General features: G+C 46.5%; 3 protein-coding genes across 4 annotated transcripts; 1 reads left to right on the top strand and 2 right to left on the bottom strand.

Moving 5' to 3' along the window:
* The first annotated feature begins 38 nt into the window (after window positions 1-38).
* DND1 (DND microRNA-mediated repression inhibitor 1) lies at window positions 39-3,509 on the top strand. Of its 2 annotated transcripts, XM_020880660.2 has the most exons (4): window positions 39-383; window positions 489-606; window positions 1,013-1,474; window positions 2,593-3,509. In XM_020880660.2, exons 1-4 carry the CDS (start codon window positions 360-362, stop codon window positions 3,054-3,056), a joined length of 1,068 nt encoding a protein of 355 aa, XP_020736319.1. In that variant the 5' UTR covers window positions 39-359; the 3' UTR covers window positions 3,057-3,509. The 2 variants fall into 2 exon arrangements, with proteins under 2 accessions (XP_020736319.1, XP_070321595.1); XM_070465494.1 differs by having other exon boundaries at window positions 39-1,474.
* WDR55 (WD repeat domain 55) lies at window positions 1,964-8,022 on the bottom strand. The gene is made up of 7 exons (XM_020880659.2): window positions 7,703-8,022; window positions 5,034-5,134; window positions 4,862-4,949; window positions 4,579-4,758; window positions 4,382-4,481; window positions 4,125-4,294; window positions 1,964-4,043 (listed from the first exon to the last, which is right to left on the bottom strand). Exons 1-7 carry the CDS (start codon window positions 7,891-7,893, stop codon window positions 3,731-3,733), a joined length of 1,143 nt encoding a protein of 380 aa, XP_020736318.2. The 5' UTR covers window positions 7,894-8,022; the 3' UTR covers window positions 1,964-3,730.
* A 2,951-nt stretch (window positions 8,023-10,973) lies between these two features.
* IK (IK cytokine) lies at window positions 10,974-23,128 on the bottom strand. Its single transcript, XM_020880654.2, has 20 exons — window positions 23,002-23,128; window positions 22,366-22,432; window positions 20,385-20,477; window positions 19,810-19,869; window positions 18,633-18,800; window positions 18,296-18,410; window positions 17,757-17,827; window positions 17,622-17,668; window positions 16,398-16,561; window positions 15,410-15,518; window positions 15,017-15,056; window positions 14,636-14,855; window positions 14,378-14,396; window positions 13,834-13,912; window positions 13,461-13,541; window positions 12,852-12,909; window positions 11,731-11,819; window positions 11,441-11,549; window positions 11,237-11,271; window positions 10,974-11,155 (listed from the first exon to the last, which is right to left on the bottom strand). The coding sequence occupies exons 1-20, from the start codon at window positions 23,015-23,017 to the stop codon at window positions 11,128-11,130; spliced, it is 1,668 nt and encodes a 555-aa protein (XP_020736313.1). The 5' UTR covers window positions 23,018-23,128; the 3' UTR covers window positions 10,974-11,127.
* Window positions 23,129-23,161: the final 33 nt, after the last annotated feature.

Genomic DNA, 23,161 nt, shown 5'->3' with positions numbered 1-23,161 from the left:
CGACCACTTCAGCGGTAGAAAATGGGGAGAGACACTTAACAGTAGCCCCCATGGGCTCTTCTGCAGGGTGGAGGGTGTCCCGGACGTTTTTATCTGTATTGTAGCCTCCATCCTGCCAGTCTGCAAGCCATTTTTGAAGAGGTGGAGCTGTCTGCAGACGCACTTGCTAGGGTCTCTAGCTTTCACCTGCGGGTGCGAGGTTCGAGCGGCGCAAGTTCGGCGGATACCCCACCCCCTTGGTGGGCGGGGTCGTGCTCAGAGCCAATGAGAGCTTGGGGGGTGGTGGGGTAGGGAAGCTTCCAGATAGGCAGATAGGGAGAAGGTTATAAAGGGGGTACGAGTAAGCCAGCTGGGAAGCCATGCAGTCCAAACGCGAATGTGAGGTAAGTGGTTGAATACTAGAGGGTTGATGAACCCTGGGCATCACTGGCGAGACGGGGGACGGACGCGGCAGTCCGCCATTCCACAACCCACCCTTTTCCCCTCAGCTGTGGTGTGAGAGGGTGAATCCCGAAAACAAGGCGGCGTTGGAGGCGTGGGTCAGGGAAACCGGCATCCGGCTGGTGCAGGTGAACGGGCAGAGGAAGTATGGCGGGCCACCCCCAGGTAAGGTCGTCCCAGCCGTCTGCCTGCTAGGGGGCTAAGCCAGCCTCTACGGCCCCGACTCGCCGCGTTCGGGGGAGGGAGGGGCCTGCCCCGGGGCTCCACTCGGAGTTTAGTCAGAAACCCCAAACTACCCGTTACACGCCCCCCGCCCCCAGCAGATGAAATATGTACTCTGTGTCTTCCCACCCACCCGCCCCCTCGAGGAAGGGAGCAAGTCTAGTGTTAAGGTGCCAGTCCCATTGGTAATTCAGTCACTCGATTATGCCGGCGACCCGGAGGAGTACGGGTGTTTTACCCATTTTCGCAGACGTGTGCACCCATACTCCCTCAGGCGCTCGGTCCCTGGACCCCGACCCAAGATCTATCCGGTTGGATGACGGTGCCCTTCCCCACCCTCTTCTCCCAGGATGGGTGGGCAGCCCGCCGCCAGCGGGGTCGGAGGTGTTTATCGGGCGGCTGCCCCAGGACGTGTACGAGCACCAGCTGATCCCACTGTTCCAGCGCGTGGGCCGCCTCTACGAGTTTCGTCTGATGATGACCTTCAGCGGCCTGAACCGCGGCTTCGCTTACGCCCGCTACAGCTCGCGGCGCGGCGCCCAGGCCGCCATCGCCACGCTGCATAACCATCTGCTGCGGCCGTCCTGCCCGCTGCTCGTGTGCCGCAGCACCGAGAAGTGCGAGCTGAGCGTGGACGGGCTGCCGCAGGACCTGAGCCACCGCGCGCTGCTCCGCGCGCTGCAGCCGCTGGGACCTAGCCTGCAGGAGGCGCTGCTGCTGCCCAGCCCCGGGCCGACGCCCGCACAGATCGCACTGCTCAAGTTCAGCTCGCACCGGGCCGCAGCTATGGCCAAAAAGGCCCTGGTGGAAGGTAGGACTGGAGACTGCCGGGGACCGCTGGTTGGGAGCAAACACTTCTATGCCGGGCACTTTACCTCTACAGGTCAGCATAGTTCAGCAAAGCGGGTTAAATCTGCGAAAGCTTAGGGTCAAGTTTGAGACAGACTATTTGACCTCACGTTTTTATATTTCCACTGGTCCTACCAGCTATCAATGACCTAAATGTAACACTTTCCACGCATTATCTCCTGACTTAACCCTCCTCACTGTAGTGATGAAACAGAACGTTGTCTCTCTTGAGATTGGAGACTGGTTTAAGAAAAATTGACCTGCCAGAGGCAATCAACTGAGCTTACCTTTTACATATTGTAGAACCAGCTTCCTGAGACTGAGAATAATTAAACAGCTTTTAGCACATTCTCTTGTTCTTGGCAAGTTCTTGGCAAGTATTCATGGTAAAGTTTAGCTATTGTGATGGTTATGAGGTGGACAAAGCCTGCCATCAACTAATACCCCAAGGGAACTTAGAAGGTAGCATTTATTAGGTCACAGTGAAGCCTAGAGAAGTTATTTAACTTAAGTTGCCTGGGGTCACAGGCTTCCCTGGTGGCTCAGTGGTAAAAGAATCCAACTGCCAATGCGGGAGACACAAGACAGGAGTTTGATCCCTGGTTCAGCAAGATCCCCTGGAGGGGGAAATGACTACCACTCCAGTATTGCCTGGGAAATCCCTTGGACAGAAGAGCCTGCTGGACTGCAGTCGATGGGGTTGCAAAGAACCAGACACACATGCACACTTGGGTAGCACCACCAGGAAATAGGGAGGTTAGAAATTAAATAGGCTTATGTGACTCCAGGGGCTTCCCTGGTGGCTCAGACAGTAAAGAATCTGTCTGAAGTGCAGGAGACCCAGGTTCAATTCCTGTGTTGGGAAGATTCCCTGGAGAAGGAAATGGCAATTCCCTCCAGTATCTGACTGGAGAATTCTGTGGACAGACGAGCCTGGTGGGCTACAGTCCATGGAGTCACAAAGAGTTGGACATGACTGACCAACTAACAGATTAAAAAGATGTGACTCCAAAGGACTTGAGAGTCTGGGAGCTTGGGCCTGGGGCTTAGACCTACCCTGTTTCTGCCTTTTTCCTGCAGGACAGTCCCACCTCTGTGGAGAACAGGTGGCTGTGGAGTGGCTTAAGCCAGACCTGAAGCAGCGACTCCGCCAGCAGCTCATGGGTCCCTCACTACAGTGCCTACAGCCAGAGGGCAGCCAATTAGCCCTGGCCAGGGACCAGGGGCTCGAGTTCCAAGGGTCTCAGGTTGCCTTGCAGCTGCTGTGCCAACGGATGAAGCTGGGCAGCCCAGTGTTCCTCACCAAGTGTTTGGGCACAGGCCCTGCTGGCTGGCACCGCTTCTGGTACCAGGTGGTGATCCCTGGGCATCCAGTGCCCTTCAGTGGCCTCATCTGGGTTGTGCTGACCCCAGATGGGCAGGATGGGCATGAGGTGGCTAAGGATGCAGTATCTGCACGGCTGCTGGAGGCAATGAATGAGTCCAGGGCCAGCCTCCTTTGGTCTACTGGGGCTGAGGCAGGAGGTACCACGGTTCAGCAGTGACCTTATCCTCTCCACAGGCAGCCTGTGTCAGCACCCAGCCCAGCAGGCCTGGGCAGCCACTATGTGATCCCAAGAAGGGGAGGAGCCTGGGCCCTGCCCTAGACCTGAAACAGCCTCCCAGCTGGGGCAGGGCCCCAGAACACCTGGGGGCAGCTCAGGTTTGGCCAAAGTTGTGGTGAGGGAACTTCTCCCATTCTGGGGTCTCATCTGACCCCAAGGTGTTCTGTGTCACACACACACACCCTCTCTCCTCCTCCCACAGCTTAGTATGAATCTTTGCTTCTTATTTTCTTGTTTTGTCTTCTTTGTTGAAGTTTTTATTTGAGGGCTGGTGGAGCCAAAGAGTCAAACATCTGCCTTTGCCCCCACCACTTGGTGTTGTGGTTTTGGTGTATGTGTAGTTTTGAATTCTTCTATGCTGGTTGTATTTATATTAAACCCATGGTTGGTGTATACCTGTGTCCGTGCTATCTTGCCCCAACTGTGGGCTTTGTTTTACACTGGCAGAGTGAGCAGCTGCCACAAAGCCAGTACTTCCTCACACAATGTGCTGATCCTGAGCATCTTCTCATGCTGCACAATAGGATATTTTCAGTTCCCAGCCTCTCCAGTGATCCAACCCAGAAAACGACTTTTGTCCAATGAGAACCCATCCTGAGTTTCAGCTCATCCCTTCAGTCACTGTCATCCTCACTCTCCTCCAGAGTCGTGGCATCCTCTCCCTCATCCCTCAGTCCTGCAAAGAAGTCATCAGTGCTCCAGGCCTTGCTGCTTAGTGCCTGCAGCGGTCCTCCCTTTTTCTTGCGTCGGCGGTAGTCCTCCACCACCACAGCCCGCAGCTGGGCCACGTCCCAAAACTTGAGTCGCTGGTCATGGCCACTGCTGGCCAGGAAACGGCCACAGTGGGAGAGAGCTAGCTTCTCTATAGGCTCCTCAGCATGCTGGCCCACACTGCCCACCACTCGGTTCGGCAGGATGTTGACAGCCCTGGGCAGAAAGAAAAGTGTTGGGTTTGGGTTGGTTAGGTCTGCCCTTCCTATGACTTGAGGGCCATCTGGTTTCTCTCACCTGATGACTCCATCAGTAGAGCCAGTACACAGCAGACTCTCCGTCACTGGAACCATGCAGTCGATGGACTCAGCTCTCAAGGCAAAGCGGTCACTTGTGGCCCCAAAGCCATCCCAGTTGAAAAGGTAGATGGTACCTTCACTGGAGCCACATGCCACCTTCTTCCCACACTGCAGGGAAACAGGGCAAAACATGTTTGTGGAGCCACATCAGATCAAGTCCCTATCACACCCTCATCTCACCCAACCCAGCTGTACTTTCATAAGTGTGACAGAGGTGAGGTCTCCAGATTGGGGCTCAGAGAGCAACTCAAACCGGCGTCGCTTGATGTTGAAGACACCGAGGCAGCCATCTCCGCTGTAGAGAGAGCAAAGTAGCAGGCTTGGCTGGAGGTACTCACTGAGGGAGACATGTAATATAGGAAAAGGAGTGGGACACAGCTTTGAAGCTGTACCTGGCTGTCAGCAGCAGCTTCTTGGCGGGATCCAGAGCCATGTCAGCAATGTATTCCTCATGCTGCCGCATATCCATTAAGGGGCCCTCCTTCCTTTGGTCCCAGAGGCGGATGCCACCTGTGTCATCCCCAGTGGCCAGAACATTCTCGTCCACCAGCAGCAGACTGTTGATGGGGGCACTAGAGACATAGATACAGAAACTCCTGGAGCACCTTGGTCCCAGTAGGGATGTACCAGTCAATCCTTATCTTTTATCTCAACACACAATTGGCTTCCCCTTACCCGTGAGCCTTGGAAATGCGTCTTTCCAGTCGGCCCAGCTCCACATCTAGAAAATGGATGGCTTTGTCCTTGGAGACAGTAACAAGTTCTGGGGAGGAAACGCCCAGGTCATGGTACTGTTCATTGCTCCCTTCCCACCACCACATTGCTGGCAGCATTCCCTACTACTCACTCTGCCCATCTTCAGAGAAGACAACTGCTCGGCAGGACTTGAGGTGGTGACCTGAGGACCACAGCTCCTTGGTTTCTCCCTCTTGGCAGGAGTAGGAAAAGCTGGGGAGAATTGAAGAACAATGAATGACCCCAGACCTCACCTGGCAGTGTAGGACCAACTAGCCAACTTTCCATCTACCTAGGAGTTACTGATTGTACACCTCCAAGCCCAAGGAGCTTACCATCCCATTTTCCCATTTTCAGTGAGTTTCAAATGTTATATCTTTTTTTCACTCAATGTATGTTTTGGGACCTCATCCCACCCCCACCCCTCTTCATGTTTGGAAACCCTAGCCTGGGGAAAGATTAAGTCTGAATCACTCTGGAAGTCCAAAACTAACAACAGAAGAACAGGCCAAAGGTTGAAAATGTAAAGATTAATAAAGACAGGGATCTTACACTCCAGGTCTGTGGGAGGTAAGTGTGAAAGTGTTAGTCACTCAGTCATCTACAACTCTGCGATCCCATGGACTGTAGCCCACCAGGTTCCTCTGTCCATGGAATTCTCAGGCAAGAATACTGGAGTGGGAACCCATTCCCTTCTCCAGGATCTTTCTCACCCAGGGATCAAACCCAAGTCTTCTGCACTGCAGGCATATTCTTCACCATCTGAGCCACCATGGAAGCCCAGGGGAGCTAAGGGAAGCCACAATTAATTATAGCACATTGTGACAACATGCTGAAATAGTGGTAGGATGAAAAGGGAGAGAGAACAGAGAGGTACCAGCCTGTAAGCTCAGCTTTGAGGCAAGTACCTGTCCAGAGATTATCCACAGTGCCTGCCTCAGCAGATCTTCAAAAAGGGTTCCATAAATGCTCTGTCCCAGTGTCTAACATGAAAAAGCTGCTTAATAAATATTCACAGACTGAATGAATACCTTGGAAGGGAAGAGAGTCCTGGAAAGCTAACCACATTGATGACACCTGAGTTGGATCACGAATAGTAGTTCACCTGGCAGAGAACAACGGGCAGATACTGGAGACAGATGCTAATATTCTTCCCACGGCAGAAGAAAGGGATGAGGAGAGTTCAAGTGGCAAGAGAGGTATGGCTAAATCTTGAAAGATGGGCTGAACTGGGCTTAAGACAATCATGCAGGCCAAACAGAAGCCTGAATTGAATTCTCTGAGCAAAAGGAACCTCTCTGGAATGGTCATGAGTTAACTTCAAGGCCTCCAGAAGGCAGTGGCTGAGGGCAGGAAGAGGAGACAAACAGAAGCCATGAGGGGTATGAAGAAAGGTGACTCCAAAGTACCTGACACTGTAAACATGGACAGAAATAATAAACCTCTCTACAAAATAAGTATAACTGTTCTCATTTTGTTTTTTTCTGGCTGTGTCACTCAGCTTGCGAGATCTTAGTTCCCCAATCAAGGATCGAAACTGGGACCCTGGCAGTGAAAGCACCAAGTCCTAACCACTGGACCGCAAGGAAATTACCCATTGTTCCCATTTCCAAAGATTAAAAATAAAAAAATAAAAAAATTTAACTTGCCCAAGGACACTGTAGCTAATGAAGGGTTTGGGATTTAAATCCATTAAGTAAATCTGATAGAACAACTCTCCTGGTTAGGACCTTCAATGCCTTTTCACTGCTTCCAGCTTATATTTTTTATTCAAAAAGCAAACATGTATTGAGCACTCACCCTGGGCTAGAAGCAGCAGACATAATGAGAACTAAACAGACTACAGATTATACACTCCAGAACACCGTATTTCAAATTCTAGTCATGAACCATTAGTGAGTTGCAGTCAGCATTTTCTCTATGCCCACAATTACAATAGGATAAAATAAACCAGAAAATATCAAAGTGCACCACACAAAACATAAAAGGTATTTTTACTGTGGGGTGAGGTAAAAAGTTAAAGTTTTCTTTGTTAGTGGAGGAGACAACATTCAAATTATTAACACAGATTACACATCATTATGCATTTTAGAAGGAAAAGGTATCTGGTGCCAAGGCAGATTCTAACAGGTAATCTAATTTAGTCTGCATCACCTTGGAAGAGTGAGGAGATGCTGAGAACTCTGGGACAACAGGTGCAAGAGAGGGAAATTCCAGGCAGAAGGATAACATGTGCAAAGGAGCTGAGCCTTCAAGGTGCATTTTTTTAAAGGTAACAATGAATAAGCACAGAAACAAAAAAAAAACTGAACAAGGGCCAGAAGGTCAAGGCCTTTAACCAGATTAAGGAATCTAAATCCTAAAAACAAAGGTAAACTACTGAAGGGTAAACTATTCAAGGAAGTGAAGGGGTCGGATTTGTGTTTTTAAAACATCAGTTAAAGTGGGCAAGGAGGGAAAGCAGGGGGCCCAGTTGGTCCTGTTTCAGAATCAATACATATCTCGGTGGGAATTAAGTGTCTCGAAGGGCTACTTGTTCGCCTGCTTGTCCGGGCTCCGTCAAGGCATTCCAGCCACTCTTTCAGTTCTTTCAAGAGATGTGTGTGGTAACCTGCTTAAAGCCGAACGTTATTAAACGAACTGGACAAGATTTGAGTCTTGTAAACTTAATCTCCCTGTAACTTTCTTTCCTCATCCCAGCTCCATTCCTGAGGAGCTTCCAGACTGAGCAGCCCTAGACCCACCACACTCTTCACGCCCCCATCTCTGCCCTGCACTTACACGAACACGTCCCCGTCCACGTCCCCCGCTGCCAAGAGGTCGCGGGCCGGATGGAACGCCAGCCCACTAGCTGGAGCCTCCAGGACGATATCTTCCGGAGTGTCCCGGATCCGGGCTGGGGCTTCTGTGGAGTCGGGATCCTCCTCGTCGCTCCCATCCTCCGCGGGCCTCTCCTCACACATGCGGTCCATGCACCAGATGACCTGAGCCGCAAAGGAACCGGGAACTGAACCCAAGAGCCAGCTACACAGCGGTAGGAATGGCCCAGGGAACCGCTTCAGGGTTGAGGGGCTGGACAGGAAGTGGCGTTTAGGCGTTCTCCGTAACCCGGAAGAGGCGGGGCCGGACTCGGCTCGTAGGTGGAAACGAACTGAGGAGTTAGGCCGCTTATGCCCGGTACTTCCATGCGTTGCAATGGAGAGTTGCTGGGCTGGCTATACAGCACAACCGTCAACACCCTCCTTGGCCACTTCACCTGGAGATGGGAACTGGGTTTTCCTGATCCAGGCTGACAGTTTGGTACTGCCTCCAGCAGTCAGCCATAAAGGCTAAGCCGGGAAGAACTTATGCTTTTGAATTGTGCTGAAGAAGACTTGAGAGTGCCTTGGACAGCAAGGATATCAAACCAGTCTATCTTAAAGGAAATCAACACTGAATATTCATTGGAAGAACTGTTGCTGAAGCTCCAATACTTTGGCCATCTGATGCGAAAAGTCGACTCTCTGGAAAAGACCCTGATACTGGGAAAGATTGAAGGCAAAAGAAGAGGGCGGTAGAGAATGAGATGGTTAAGTAACATCACAGATTCAATAGACATGAATTTGAGCAAACTTTAGGCGATAATGAAGGACAGGGAAGGCTGGCGTGCAAAAGGTAAGGATGACTGCCTGCCCTCAGGGGAGGAGAGGAGGACGCCAGTCATTCATGTCTTGGTGAAAGACCAAGATGAGCCACAACCAGTTTGATCAGTAAGCGACAAAAGCCCACACCGCAAGAATTTGACTTGCGGGGGTCCCTGACAGCAGGCAGCCCACTCACACTTAAGCTGCAGCCGCGGATGGATACTGAACATCCTCGTAGCCAAACCAACAGTGCCCCACCAGTTCCTACTGTTTGGCTGCAGACCCTCAGCAGGACTGGGCCAGCAGTGCTGAGCTGGCAAGGAGTTGCTGAAAAGGAAAAATTGGCACAAGAGTTGATATTCTGGTTACCAAAGATTCCACAAAGATGAGAGCACTCTGTATTGTGGGACAGATGAGGAGAAGCATGGGCTCCTGTCTGAAGAGAACGTTCTCACATTGTAGTACAAGGTAGTATAAGCCTTCTAAGACATCTTACATGCTGATACCCAGCTCCCTTAAGAAGAGGTGAAAGATGTGAGGTTAGAGACCTCAGCGAGGCTCCAAGTCCCTGTATGGACTTGTGAGTCCTTGTTCCTCACTATGCGGCCACCTGGTTACTTCCACAAGACTTGGTGGTACTTGCAGAAACTTATTTTAAACTGGTAGTCAACCCCCAGGTCTGGATCTTAAGTGACCCTCTAGGTATCTTCATTTGAGCCAGGTCGGTTTCTGTGACCTTTTCCCTAATTGTGACTGCTGCCAACAACCATGAAATAAGGGTATCACTGTCTGAAATTAACCCTTCTAGGTGTTATTTCAGACAGAGCCCAATTTCAACCTCCTAGATGCCATGCACAAAGCTAGCTTCTTCAAAAAGCCTACTCTCTCAAGGTGAAAGTAACCAAAGGCAATGGCTAAGGTAACCATCTAGCTTTTCTTGGATCCTGTAAGCCTTCAGGTTGTACTTCTGGGCAGGCAGTGTCAGCTATGGACCACCCAGAAATAAACTGTGACCTTTGTTGACAAGTACCAAAGTGCTGGCAGTAAGCTGAGAATAAAGGGATGGTGAAGGAGTGAGCTGAAGGCCAGAGAGCCCACACTTAGGCCCTGACAAACTGTTCAGTGTGTTGAAGGGCACCAAACCCCTCTCATCTAGGATAGGGATTCCTCACTTCCCTTCCAACCCAGTAAGCAGTGATTTCTGCTTGGAATTACTGAAGATCCCAGGAGGGCATAAATCTGTGAAAGGTTTTTTTTGTTCCCAGGAGTGTTTCTCATCAGGTGCCTTCACCTAGAGCCCAGTCGTGCACAACCTTGGGATCAGACTGGCAGCCCATTGGGCTAACCTTAAATCCCAGAGAATCTCTACCCTAAGACTAGGTCCCCAGATGAGTCTGATATTTAAGACCAATCATCCTTGTTTTTCTGTGCTATCAGTGAGGGTCATTCGTCCCTTCTCCACTGGGTATCCTGGCTACTATATATACTGCTTCAGTTCAGTTCAGTTCAGTCGCTCAGTCATGTCCGACTCTGCAACCCCATGAATCGCAGCACGCCAGGCCTCCCTGTCCATCACCAATTCCTGGAGTTTATTCAAACTCATGTCCATCGAGTCGGTGATGCCATCCAAGCATCTCATCCTCTGTTATCCCCTTCTCCTCCTGCCCCCAATCCCTTCTAGCATCAGGGTCTTTTCCAATGAGTCAACTCTTTGCATGATGTGGCCAAAGTATTAGAGTTTCAGCTTCAGTCCTTCCAATGAACACCCAGGACTGATCTCCTTTAGGATGGACTGGCTGGATCTCCTTGCAGTCCAAGGGACTCTCAAGAGTCTTCTCCAACACCACAGTTCAAAAGCATCAATTCTTCGGCGCTCAGCTTTCTTCACAGTCCCAACTCTCACATCCATACATGACCACTGGAAAAACCACAGCCTTGACTAGACAGACCTTTGTTGGCAAAGTAATGTCTCTGCTTTTTAATATGCTATCTAGGTTGGTCATAACTTTCCTTCCAAGGAGTAAGCGTCTTTTAATTTCATGGCTGCACCATCTGCAGTGATTTTGGAGCCCAAAAAAATAGTCTGACACTTTCCACTGTTTCCCCATCTATCTGCCATGAAGTGATGGAACCAGATGCCATGATCTTAATTTTCTTTTTCACTCTCCTCTTTCACTTTCATCAAGAGACTTTTTAGATCCTCTTCACTTTCTGCCTTAAGAGTGGTGTCATCTGCATATCTGAGGTTATTGATATTTCTCCTGGCAATCTTGCTTCCAGCTTGTGCTTCTTCCAGCCCAGAAATCTATTAACAGAAGCACAGCTCAGTAAAGGACTGAGCTGACTTTTTCCATGTGATTTTTATACAATCAGTGGGATTAGTAGACTTCTTGGTGTACCTGGGCCCTCAATATACATAAGACAAGACAGCAGGTTAACCAACTTTAATGGGATCAAAACATTATACAATAAAATTTATATACATTCACACACAAAAAAATCTTTCAACTTTTTTTGGAATTGTATAAAGCAAGCAGTGGGGAATCCTTGTGGAGATTATTCTTGGAGTTGGAACCAGAGATTTTAGTATTTTGGTCTTTTCACCTCAACTCTGCAGAAGGAGAAATGAACGTAAGATCAATATACTAAGCAATTCTCACCAGTCCCACAGAGGAAGAATGTTGCTGCTCACCCATCAGCTTCCATCTTCTTCCTCTTCTCAATGATCTGCAAGAACAGTTATAGTTGACAGACTGCCAGTCTAAGTTCACCTGAAATCCAAGGCTGACCTCTCTCCTACTTCCATGGCTCTCCAACCCCTTGCCTGGTTCCTGAATCTGTGGGCCAGTATGTCTTCCCAGCTAAGGCCCTCCCACCCAGAATCAGTCCCACTTACCGCACTAATCTTTTTCCACTGGCGATCAAGCTCTGCTTTGTCATTGGTTTCCTTGAAGCGCCTGGTTTTCCGCCCTTCAGACATCTTGATGCCATACTGGAATGCAGCTCTGAAGGGAAAAAAAAGGGAATTGAGGGAAGAAAGCATCAGAGGTTGCAGAGCAGTAGCAAGATATTCCCAGAGGACCTATGAGCAGAGATCTGATTTCGTAATGTTTCAGCCAAACTACACCCTCTAAGCACCCCCCATCCCTCTTCTCACTCTTGGCTGTATTTAGTACCAAGACTCACTTGGGCAAAGCCTCCTTGTTGTTCATATACTCGCTATATTCCTCCTGGGTGTCAAAGTCCCAGCGGCCTAAAGGACCTTTCTTGTTACCCTGTTGCAGGACAGAATGGGGGGGCAGGGAAGGAAGAGTTGTCAGTGGAAATGATATTTCAGCCCTTGATTAAAGCCAGGCTCTCCCATAATCCCGGTTTTATCATCAATAAATCCTAGCTTAATAAACAATAATAAGTGTTTACTATGTACTTACTATGGGTTAGGAAGATCTTCTGCAGAAGGGAAAGGTTACCTACTCTAGTATTCTGGCCTGGAGAATTCCATGGACTATATAGTCCATGGGGCCGCAAAGAGTTGCACAAGTGAGCGACTTTCACTTCACTCACTCCTATGGGCCAGGCAATATTCTGCACACTTAACATGTACTTTATTTAATTCTCTCAGAAACTCTTCTGAGAGAACTTAAGAGTTCTCTCCATATTCCTAATGAGGAAACTGAAGAATACACAATAATATAATTTGACATGGTCACAACACTAATACTTGGCAGAGCCAGGGTTAAGCAAGGCTCCAAAACAGAATTAAACCATGCTATTAAGCACAAAAGTATAGAGAGAACAAGGAAAAGGTTACATGACACTTCTTCACCTTTATTGGTGTTTGGTGCTTTTGTTTGTTTAAAAGTTAGAGGAAAATATCAATCCTGGCTATAATAAAACTATATAATATAGTTATATATATTTAATATATATATATATTTATATATACAATATATGTATTTATATATAAAACTATATAATAAAAAGTTATTTCCCTTCTTCTCCTGCCAGTTATTTTCTAAAAACTGAAATTCCTTCTGCCCTTTTCTACATTTGCACTAAAGACCTGCTTACTGCCTAAAATGGAAGTCAAAGCCTGGCACTTTATAGAAAATAAAAAGAAACATACTTTTGGCCCTATCTCATTTGACATTTTAAAACAGTTAAGCTGCCCAAGACCCCACAATGCCACTGCTCCTACTACTCTAGCTGAAGGAAGATGAGCCTCAGGAAATGACAGCTGTTTTGGAGGAGGAAACAGGATATATGCTAAACAGTAACTGTCCCCACACATTCTTCCAGCTCCACACCTGGTCCATTTTGCTATAATCCACCTCCTCATCACTGTCCACAGCCATGTCATCCATCCTAAAAAAAAGCAACAGTTTAAAAGAGATGGTGGAATTCTAGACTCCTATGCTTCATTCAGAAACCTACCTACTAAGAGACTATATGTCTAGGAATAGACATCCCTCCTAGGCCTCCCACACAGAGCCTAATAGAATACTTTATCCAGTAAGAAGTACCTCTGGGTTCCAGCAAGTCAAATTTCCACCTCACTTCTACTACCCCCAACCTTGTTCTCCAGTTATCCCAGTCCTCCTTCTTTAATAGAGTCTTGGGACTGCCCTGGTAGTCCAGTGCTTAGGAATCCACCCACTAAAGCAGAGGAACAGGTTCAATCCCTGATCTGGAAAGATTCCGTATGCTAGGGGGCAACTAAGTCTGTGTGTCCCAACTATTAAGCCTGACCTCCGCAACAAGAAAAGCCACTGCAACTAGAGATTAGCCCCCGCATGTTGCAACAAGAAAAGACCCGCACACAGGAACAAAGACCCACCATAGCCAAAAATAAAATTAATCAAAAATAAATAAAAAGCTATGTAACGATTATTATTAAAAGGAAAAGTCTCACGTACGTGGCTGGATAGCACTCAGCATAGCTATTGGACATGCCAAAGAAATCTCCCAGCTGCTTCTTGTCCTCTGGCTTCTTCAGCATATGCTACATTAAAGAATATAATTCTACCAACAGCAGAAAAACTTCAAGCAGGAAGGGCCAAGGGCTAGAAGCCCCAATATGAAAACTCTTAAGAGGGCTAGAATGTGAATGGGTCCTTTGAAAAAGTGGAAAATCATAACTTCATCCTTTTCAAAATCCAGCACAAAAAGATAAGAGCAAGACATGTGAGGGTGGGGGATAAGGGATGGTGGTTATGGGGAAGCAGGTGGAGTTGGAATGAAAAGACAACAGTTTGCTAGAACCCATGAACACACTGAAATAAAAGATATGATTCAGTGCCTTCCCAGCCGGTAGATCCAGCAAACTTTTCATTGATGGACTTGATCAACTCCTTGGCAGATCCAGGTCCTGCGCAAGAGAGAACTCTGTTCAGACTCTGAAATAAGGAATTTACAACCTCTTCCCTACAACATACTTCCCATCTGTGCTTTTTTTAAGAACATTTTTTAAAGCAACAGAATTCTTTTTTAACTAATGAAGTTTTAATCACATTTCAACTCAAAATGAGCTACTCTTCTTGAGATGCAGTCGTGTGCCCAGAATATCCTTCGCTCAACACGCCTCACATCCTCAGAACCCCACAGCTGGGAGAATTACATCAAACAAAGCAAATATGGCCTACCATTGTGCAGGAAGAGTGAACTCCACACTTATCTTCTATCTACCTCATAAAGCAAGACATGGATCTTTCGAGAACCCAGAATCAGAAGTCCCCCGGTCCTGCCCTTGGCAGCTCTGAACTGAGTCAGACTCTCAGTCCAGAACAAAGCAGCACTGCCAAAGCCAATGCAAGATGCCACAGGTACAACTCACCTTTGTCAACATCCATGGGCTGGAAAGAAAACAGAAACTGAAGTGAGTGTCACCAAAAAGGATGCCCACTCATCTCTCCCCCAAGTTTGAAACAATTTGCTACCCCACCCCTTGCCCACATTTCCAGGACAGATTAGTTGACCCAGTTGCTGCTATGGAGCCATGAGGCACCTATATAACTCATGGGGGTTCTACACCTGGTTGGGCAGCCGCAAAGACGGGCAGCCCCTCCATCTGGTGCCCAGGACTCCCACTCACCTCATCGTCCACTTTTGGCTTCTCAAAGTAGCTGTGCCTCTTCTTCTCTTCTTCTCGTTCTCGGTCCCGCTCCCGCTCTCGGTCTCGTTCTCGCTCCCGCTCTCTGTCACGGTCTCTCTCTCTCTCCCGATCACGCTCCCGTTCCCGGTATCTCTCCCGCTCCTTGTCTCGAGGAGTCTTGGTTGTGGAGGGCACATAATCCCCAATATCTTCAAATATACTAGGAAAACAGAAATCCCAAGCTGACAAAGTCACACATATTTCCATCTCCCCCAACCATTTCTCCAGATTCTCACACCAAGGCTTCCCCCAAATGCCAAAGACAGGAAACCAAGATGACCTTCTCCCCTCAGACCAGGAGTCAGGGGCTAGGATACATACTTCATGTCAGCTTCCGGGGGTTTCTTCTCTTCCATTTTCCCTGTAACATAAAGAGAGTAAGGAAAACACTCCTGAGTTAATTTCCACCCAGCCTCACCATGCTCCCCTGCTCTCAATACCCTTTTATACATCTTCTTTTTAAAAGATGGACAACAAAAGCTATTCCTACTTCCCCTCCCCATGCCTCAAAACTGACCACTGCTTCCTGGGTGGGTCAAGCAGACAGAACCCAGATGTAACTATCCCCTTCCTAATGCTTCATCACTCTCCCATTTTTCTCTGGTCCCCAGGAGTCTCCCAAAGTTCTGGAAACAGAAGGCTCCAGGAGACCTTGGTTCCATCCTCAAATGCCCCTCAAAGGGTAAGGTTCCTCTCCCTATCCCTCCAGGTTACCTTTATCTTTCTTTTTGAGCTTCTTGTTGCGGGTACCCTGCCTCAGGTAGGAAAGGATCTGGGTGAGCTTACTGATGACAATGTCATTTGTAGTCAGTGTGGTCTGGGCCTGAAAAATCCAAGAAGAATGTTATCCCACTGAGCAGGACTCTCTTCATTTATTCATTCATTTACTTTAACAAACTGAAGGATGGGTGAAAATTAACTAGGTGAAGACAGGTAGAGTAAGCGTTGTAAAAGGACATTCCAGACAGATGAAACAGCATACAAAGGCCTGGGTCAAAAGTGAATCTAGTACATTCAAGAAAGCCAGGATGATTGGAGAACAAACAGGGAAGCGTGGTAAAAACAGGCTGCAAAGGCTAGGGCCTTTGGCCATGACAAAGATTTTGCTTTTTATTCTAACAGTAAGAAATCATCAAAAGCTTCTAAACCATGATGAAACAAAATTCATGTTGTGGAATGATCACTCTAGCCATGTATAAAAATAGTGGAAAAGAGGATGGAAAGACAAGGGAAATGGTAGTGGCCATATAGTACAGGGTTTCTTTTTGAGGGTGATGAAAATGTTTCTTTTTTTTATGAAAATGTTTTAAAATTGACTTTGATGCCAGTTATACATTCACAGTATATTCTATGAACATACTAAAAGCCACTGAATTGTAAAATTTAAAGGGGTGAATTGCACGGTATGCAAATTACATCTCAATAATAATAAAAGTAAATACAATACTGAAAGGGAGACAGTGAAGTGTGGAAACTAATTAGGAGCCTCTTTTAATAGCTTCAGCAAAAGATGATGGCTAAGACTGGAATGTTACGGTGTCACTGGCAGAGACAGAAAAGTCAATGGATTCAACTGAGATTTGGGAGGTTAAAATGTGGACAGGACTTGGTTAAATGTGGTAGATGAGGCTCAGGGCAACATCAAGGCTGATTACCAGGTTTAAGGCTCGTGTGGCAGGCTCTTGGGACTTGGGTCACTCACCTCCATGGTGGGGCAATCAGCTTTGCTGCGGATAAGAGTAGTGGGGATGTCTGTGTCGGCGTACTCATCATCCAGGTCTACCACATAGGCCATGCGGCCTGGAAGAAACAGCTCATTCCGCTCATATGCTTTGCTCTTGAAGAGCATGCGGTAAACATTTCGGCCTACAAAAAGAGAAACAGCAGCAAGTAGCCAGTAAGAACCTTCTACAACAACAGCTGCAGTTTACTTTTAGCTGATAAGAATACCAACGCTGAGAGTTAGGTGATTTACTACCACTTAATCTGACTGCTGCACTCCTAGAGCTACTAAGAGACAGAACAAAGAACAGGACCCTGGCCATTTAACTCCAAAGTCTGAGCTCTTATCCACCCTTCTTACATTGCCTTCTGAATACTGTGAGCCTAGCATTGTATTAGGCCCTGTGAGGAAGAAGGATGAAGTTTAATGTAATACTGATGAAGATTTGAAGATGGGGAAAAATAGCACTACAACATGCCCAATGTGATAGGCATGTTACACATATTATTTAATAACCCCAAGAGGTGAATATTAACCCCCTTTTGCAAGTGGACAAGGAGGAGCTGAGAAATTGTGTTGGTTGCACCCCAAATCACATGCCTTGCATGATTTCACCACAGGATTCAAATGCAGGTTTCCGAATTCAGAGTTTTTAATCACCAACCATGCTATCTCCCTTAATGGATAAGCCCAAATCTGAGAGAGTTTCCAGTCTAACTGAGGGGACATTAGTGCATGCGAGTGTGCTAAGTCACTTCAGTCGTATCTGACTCTTTGCGACCCATACTATGGACAGTAGCCTGCCAGGCTCCTCTGTCCATGGGATTTTCCAGGCAAGAATACTGGACTGGGTTGCCATGCCCTCCTCCAGGGGATCTTCCCAACCCAGGGATGGAAACTGCATCTCCTGGATCTCCTGCATTGGCAGGCAGTTTCTTTATCACTAGCGCCACTTAGGAAGCCCAGAGACATTAGTAATATATGTGAAATAACTACCGGGGACATTAGTAATATATATTAAATGAATAACTCCACATCTGAGTTCTATTAAGAGTAGGAGTATGTGGGAGCTACCCGCTTTGGGGACAAAAAAAGAGATAAAAGTAGGTTGAGGGAGAAGGGAAGCCTATCCTGCCCAGGGCACTGAATTCCCCACAAGTCATCTGGAATGCAAAGGCACTAGGACAAAAATTCTGTACTCACCCAAACGTGTTTTAAATTCAATTTTATTTTCAGGATCCTCATCTTTCCTGAAAAGACAGAACATTCTTATTAAATGTGTTTCTATGTTTGGCCCCACCTTTCTAAATTCTCAAGCTCTCCCTAATGTTTACTTACTTAGTTTCCTTCTGGGGCTTTTCCATCATTTCTTCCTCCTCTTTCTCTTTGCTGGCAATTTCAGCTCGTACCTAACAGGAAAGCACTTAAGGTTTACCCATTTATTCACTTTACATATCTTTACTGAACACCATTATGCCACACTATGCCAAGAACTAAGAATTCAATACTAAAGAAAACAGTACTGTCCTTGCTTTAATGGGGTTTCTGAAAAGAAATGCAGACAAATTAAACAATTAAACAACAAAGTGTGATAACTGCTAAAAATAAAATAGAAGAGCTACACAAGTATGCAGGTAGTAGGAGGTGAGGAGTGGGGAGACAACCATACCTAGGTGATAAGGGAAGGTTTGCTTCCCCAAGAAGATAAAACTGAGGCTGAGACTTGAAGGACAAATAGCAACTAATCCTACAGAAGGGTCACCGTTAGACCTTTTAGATGGTTTGAATTAAGAGCAGTCTCCCTCGTCACCCAAAACAGCCCTTACAAGAGCATTCAGCATGGCTGTATTACTCTCCACCTACCAACCAAGGCTTACCTTTTGAAGCAGAGCAAAATCCAAGCCTTTCACCAAATGGGTATGTTCCATGTCACCACCCAAGAATTTAGACTCCTGGATCAACTGTCTTCTTTTCTCTGCAGCTGATTTGTCCCTGGAGAATGAAACAGACCACATAAGAACCATCCTTTGAATAAATAAATTGAAAAATGAAGCCTAGAAAAAAAATAACCATCCTTTGTGGGAGGGAAGTGCCTCTTGAAATGGCTTGGTATGGGGAAAAGACTTTCCAGAGCAAGGAAAATGAGAAGACTTCATACTGCCACTGTATGACCTGCAATGCTGAGAATCATGCCCTGGCCCGCTCAGTACTCACGCCTCAGCAGTGGGGCCCACAGCCCTGTAGTTAGCTGTGGTGCTAATCAGTTCCGTTTCCTCATAATCTTTGTTCACGCCATCCCGCCGTTCCTTGGCACGGTCCCGGTACTTCTCTGCTAGTTCTCTCTCTCTTTCAATTTCTTGTTGGCGAAGCTTGGCATAATAACTGTGACCAGGGAAAAGCAAATGTGTGAGGCTCAACCTGTTCCTGTCTGTTTCTTTATACCTTCATCCAATTCTCTATGCTGAAAGCTCATATATGTCCTGACAGAACTGCTGGTCACCTCTGTTTGTTTTGTTTTTAGTATTTGTTTGTCTGCACCAGGTCTTAGTTGTGACACAAGGAATCTTCAATCTTCACTTAGGCATGTGGGATCTAGTTCCCTGACCAGGGATTGAACCCAGGTGCCCTGCATTGGAAGCGCGAAGTCTTAGCCACTGGATCACCAGGAAGTCCCTGGCCACCTCCTGACAATCCTCAAAATCAGAGCTACAGCATCTTCCAGCTCACAGATATGCTGTTCTAAAGTCACCCCAGTATATTCCATCTGTCACTTCAGAATCCTTCACTATCACCCAGTACTATATCACTGAGTCTCTACAGATATGAGACTTTTCCATATGGCAACCACAGTCACCTGAATTTTTATCACCTTCCAAATTTCACCTGAAAATAAGTCATTTCTTACCAGTCCTCCTCAAGAAGAGAGGAAAAAGTAAAGTTCGAGATCCAGGAAGCTTGGGGTCATATAAATAATGGCAATGACAATGATGACAGTGGCAACCAAGATTGACTGGATGGTTACTATATGCCAGGAACTGGTACTGTTTACATGGACTGTCACAGTTGATCCTCATGACAACCTAATAAAAATTATTATCACTATCTTGATTCTACCCATGAGAATATTGAAGATTAGAGACATTGAGCAAAATGCCCAAGAATATCCAGGCTAGAAACTGGTAAAGGCGAGATTAAAACACCAAAAGGTGGCTCCAAAGCCCTAAACTGCCCAATAAACTGCCATTCTAAATATCATTCCTCTCCACTATGAAAGCAGAGAACCTCAAGACAAGAAAGGAAAACCTCAATCTCTTGGCTCCTAACTAGCCCCTATTCCTTACCCCCAAACACCATCCACCAAAAAACCCAATACTCCTCCACCTTCCTTTACCTTTTCTTTTTTCTCCTTCGTGCAGCTGGATCTTCATCCTCATTGTACTCCCTTGGCATCCTAGCAAAAAAAGAAATTCACTGATAGCAAAATATTGCCACAGCCGCAGAAATCCCAAGAAGTGGCCTGGAGGATTAAAGAAAAGCCTAGAATACTGACCAAAGCAAAAACTGTCCAGTTTTAATCAGGCAGAGATCCATGTCAATATTTGTAGGTGAGTCGTTCTCAAATTTTAGAAAGTATCACAACCATGTGAAGGACTACTACAATTATATATACCCAAATATCTGCCCTAGAATTTGAGTCTGTGGGGCTGGAACGGATCCAGAAATCTACTTATTTAAGCACCAGCAGCAACTCTAGTTGGTCCAACAAATGGTCCGTGGAACATATTCTGAGAAAAACTGAGATCCCTAGAGCATCCCAGTCTTTCCTGGAGCTTCAGTTTCAAGAGGGAAAGAATCACAACCATGGACTTAAGAAAAAAAAAGGCTTTCAAGTTCCTAAGACATCTAGTTCAATAAATTTTCCATAGGCAATAGTCAGAACACAGATTGGATTACCCCAGAACTTACTCATGGTGTCGTGACTTAGAGGGTGGTGCAGAGGTAGGTGCAGCCCTTGGGGTCATGAGAAGTTTCCTGAAGTCTTCATTAGTGAGTTTTGATCTAAAGGGCAAAAATTTTTTTAAATTAGTACCTGATGAGAATTGGAAAAGGAATATGTAAAAAATATGGTTTCACTTTACTAGAAATCAGGGAAATAAAAATTAAAACAAAGACATGCCCTTTTTAATGCATCAGTGCTAATGATTAAAAAGTTTGATAAATCAAGAATGAGTGAGAATTTGGGAAGTGGATATTCTCGTATCGCCAACAGGAATATAAATCAGCACAGATAACTAGGAGGACAATTTGGCAGGATCTTTCTTAAAATTTAAATGTGTGATATCCTATGATGCAGCAACTCCATTCATGTCTATTTAACCTGGTCAATTACTGGCATTATGTGCATAAGGCCTGTAAAAGAGATCTAATTAGTTTTGAAAATAATAAAAACTTGGGAACAACCTAAACTCTCACTGGAGACTATTAATAAATAAACTGTGACAGTATTTCCCAAGTGTGGAGAACACAGCACTCATGGTATAAAATGTAATTTTAACTGGTACAATGCCCAAACTCAAGTAAGTTTCCTTTGAACTCTCTTCAGAGTAGGCCTCTTCCTTGGCCTGCTGAGTCCACTGTAGCAAAGAATCCTGCTAGGTCTCCCCAAAAATGACTCTTCAATACTATGAAAATAGGAATTAAGACTATTGCAAAAGGGGGTAGGGATGAAAATTCAACTCTGAATACAACAGAGACAAAAGGGAATTTACGGAAAATTACTCAGACATCAAAGGTAGGGTGGAAGAGGAATTTGATTAGATATCGAGAGGCGTGACTGGATCTCACTGATTGATTGATGGTATTCTCCATACCCTAACAGAATTCTTTGCTAAAACTGGGTTCAGGAGACCTAGTAAAAAACATAAGCCCTGCAGAAGCCTGACTAGAGTTCGGTCAAGAAGGGAGTCCTTCAGCAGAGGTGTGCATCCCTACTTTGGGGCTGACTACATTTCCACTTGGGGTCACTAGGACACAGCTATCCCATACTATAGAGTTTTGAGGGTAGGATTTTGGGGTCTGAGCCCTGGCCCTGATCCACCAGCATTTTTGAAACCTATGTCGGGGATGTGCAGCCATCACAGCTGGTGGCACCGGTATGGAATCACTTCCACGTGTACTGTGTGCCAGAGTCCAGCTCCAGCCATCTGGACACTTACTACATGAACCTCACATGCCTCTCCCTGCCAGGTAGTCTGGGGACCCATGCTCACGCTTGGAGGGCCATTGATGAGACAAGGCATGAGCTAAGAGAAAGCCAAAGGACAAGCTGTGAGGGAAGATGAAGGCAGGGTATCTTGCCTGGGAGAAAAATGAAGTTGAATATCACACTAAGGGTGAGGGTTGGTCTCTGCTGCTGCTGAGGCAGAACAAGAATCAAGTAGGACTGGCTATTAGTATACTTGATGCCAACAAGTATGTAGGTAACAAGCAGGGTAGGAAAAACTTTCCCTGTACCCTCTTATATTCTGTACCAGAGATCTACAAATCAAACTGACAAAAGACAAACTTAAATAAAAAAAAAAGGAGTCCTTGTCACTGCCATGAAAAAGGTAAAGTGGTTACCTCTAAAAAAGGGACTGAAATTGGGTATGTTATCAAAGATAACACTGCCTTCATTCTGATGTTTTAATTTTATACAAAAATTAATTCCTAAATAATGAAAAATTAAACATAAATTTTAAAAAAGTAGCACTCACCCTGCCATTATTTCCCCTCTAACACTTTGATGCAGTTGGCCTGACCCAGTTAAAGTCCACAGAGATAAAAGGGCAAGTGGTATGATTCTCTGACCATTCTTCCTGACAAGACTGAGAATTGTTTCACCATCACCACCACCACTTCGCTCAGTCCCCAGTTCATTCTCACGGTTCTACATCAAAACACTCACTGGTGAAAGGAGTGAGGATCGTCCACATCGTGGCCATCTGGAGCCAAGGGGTTGGAGAACGGCTCGCCTAAGAAAAAGAATTGATATTAATTTAATCAATCTCTTTAGAGTCAGGTCCTGTGCAAAAGTTGGGGATTCAATAGTAGTGAACAATACAGATGTCTTTTCCTGTCAACTTGCTCACAATCTAGTGGGGGAAAAAGTCAACAACCGCGACATTGACAATACAATGTAAAAATGCTGAAGCAGAAAAATACAAGCAGCTACGGGAGCGCAGAGAACGGGACCCCTAAACCAGGCTGGAGGATCAGCCAAGAAATCCTAAACATGACCTCTAAGATACGACGCGAAAGATAAATTGACTTAACTGAAAATTAAGTGACAGGGGTTGGGGGAGGTTCACAGATAAATCTTATCTGTCGTGGGCTTGGGCAAGAACAAGATTCAGGGACAATCTGGAGCTTACCGGCCTCGTTCGGGGCCCAACTGCTTCGCCAGGCTCTAAGCGTCACACTCTCGGCCCGCCTCCACTCCGCCCCACCCACCACATATACGGCTTAAATTCTGAAGGCCAAAGTAACGGGCCAAATGTCCCGAGTCCCGCGGGGGTAAAAGGAGAGATGACCCGGGCCTTACTATCTCGCTCCGGCATTTCGTCCGCGGTGTTTCAACCCCAACAACGACCGAGGATCCGGTAACAACACAGACGCTACAGGAACTTCCCCACAATGCACCTCAGGAGACCACCCACAATTCCTTTCGGGCCCCAGGTTTTCCGTCTCTGCCGCGGGCGGAG

Source organism: Odocoileus virginianus, chromosome 3 (assembly GCF_023699985.2).
Source record: "Odocoileus virginianus isolate 20LAN1187 ecotype Illinois chromosome 3, Ovbor_1.2, whole genome shotgun sequence".
Classification (NCBI taxonomy): domain Eukaryota; kingdom Metazoa; phylum Chordata; class Mammalia; order Artiodactyla; family Cervidae; genus Odocoileus; species Odocoileus virginianus.
This window is presented reverse-complemented; position numbering and strand designations above follow the sequence as displayed.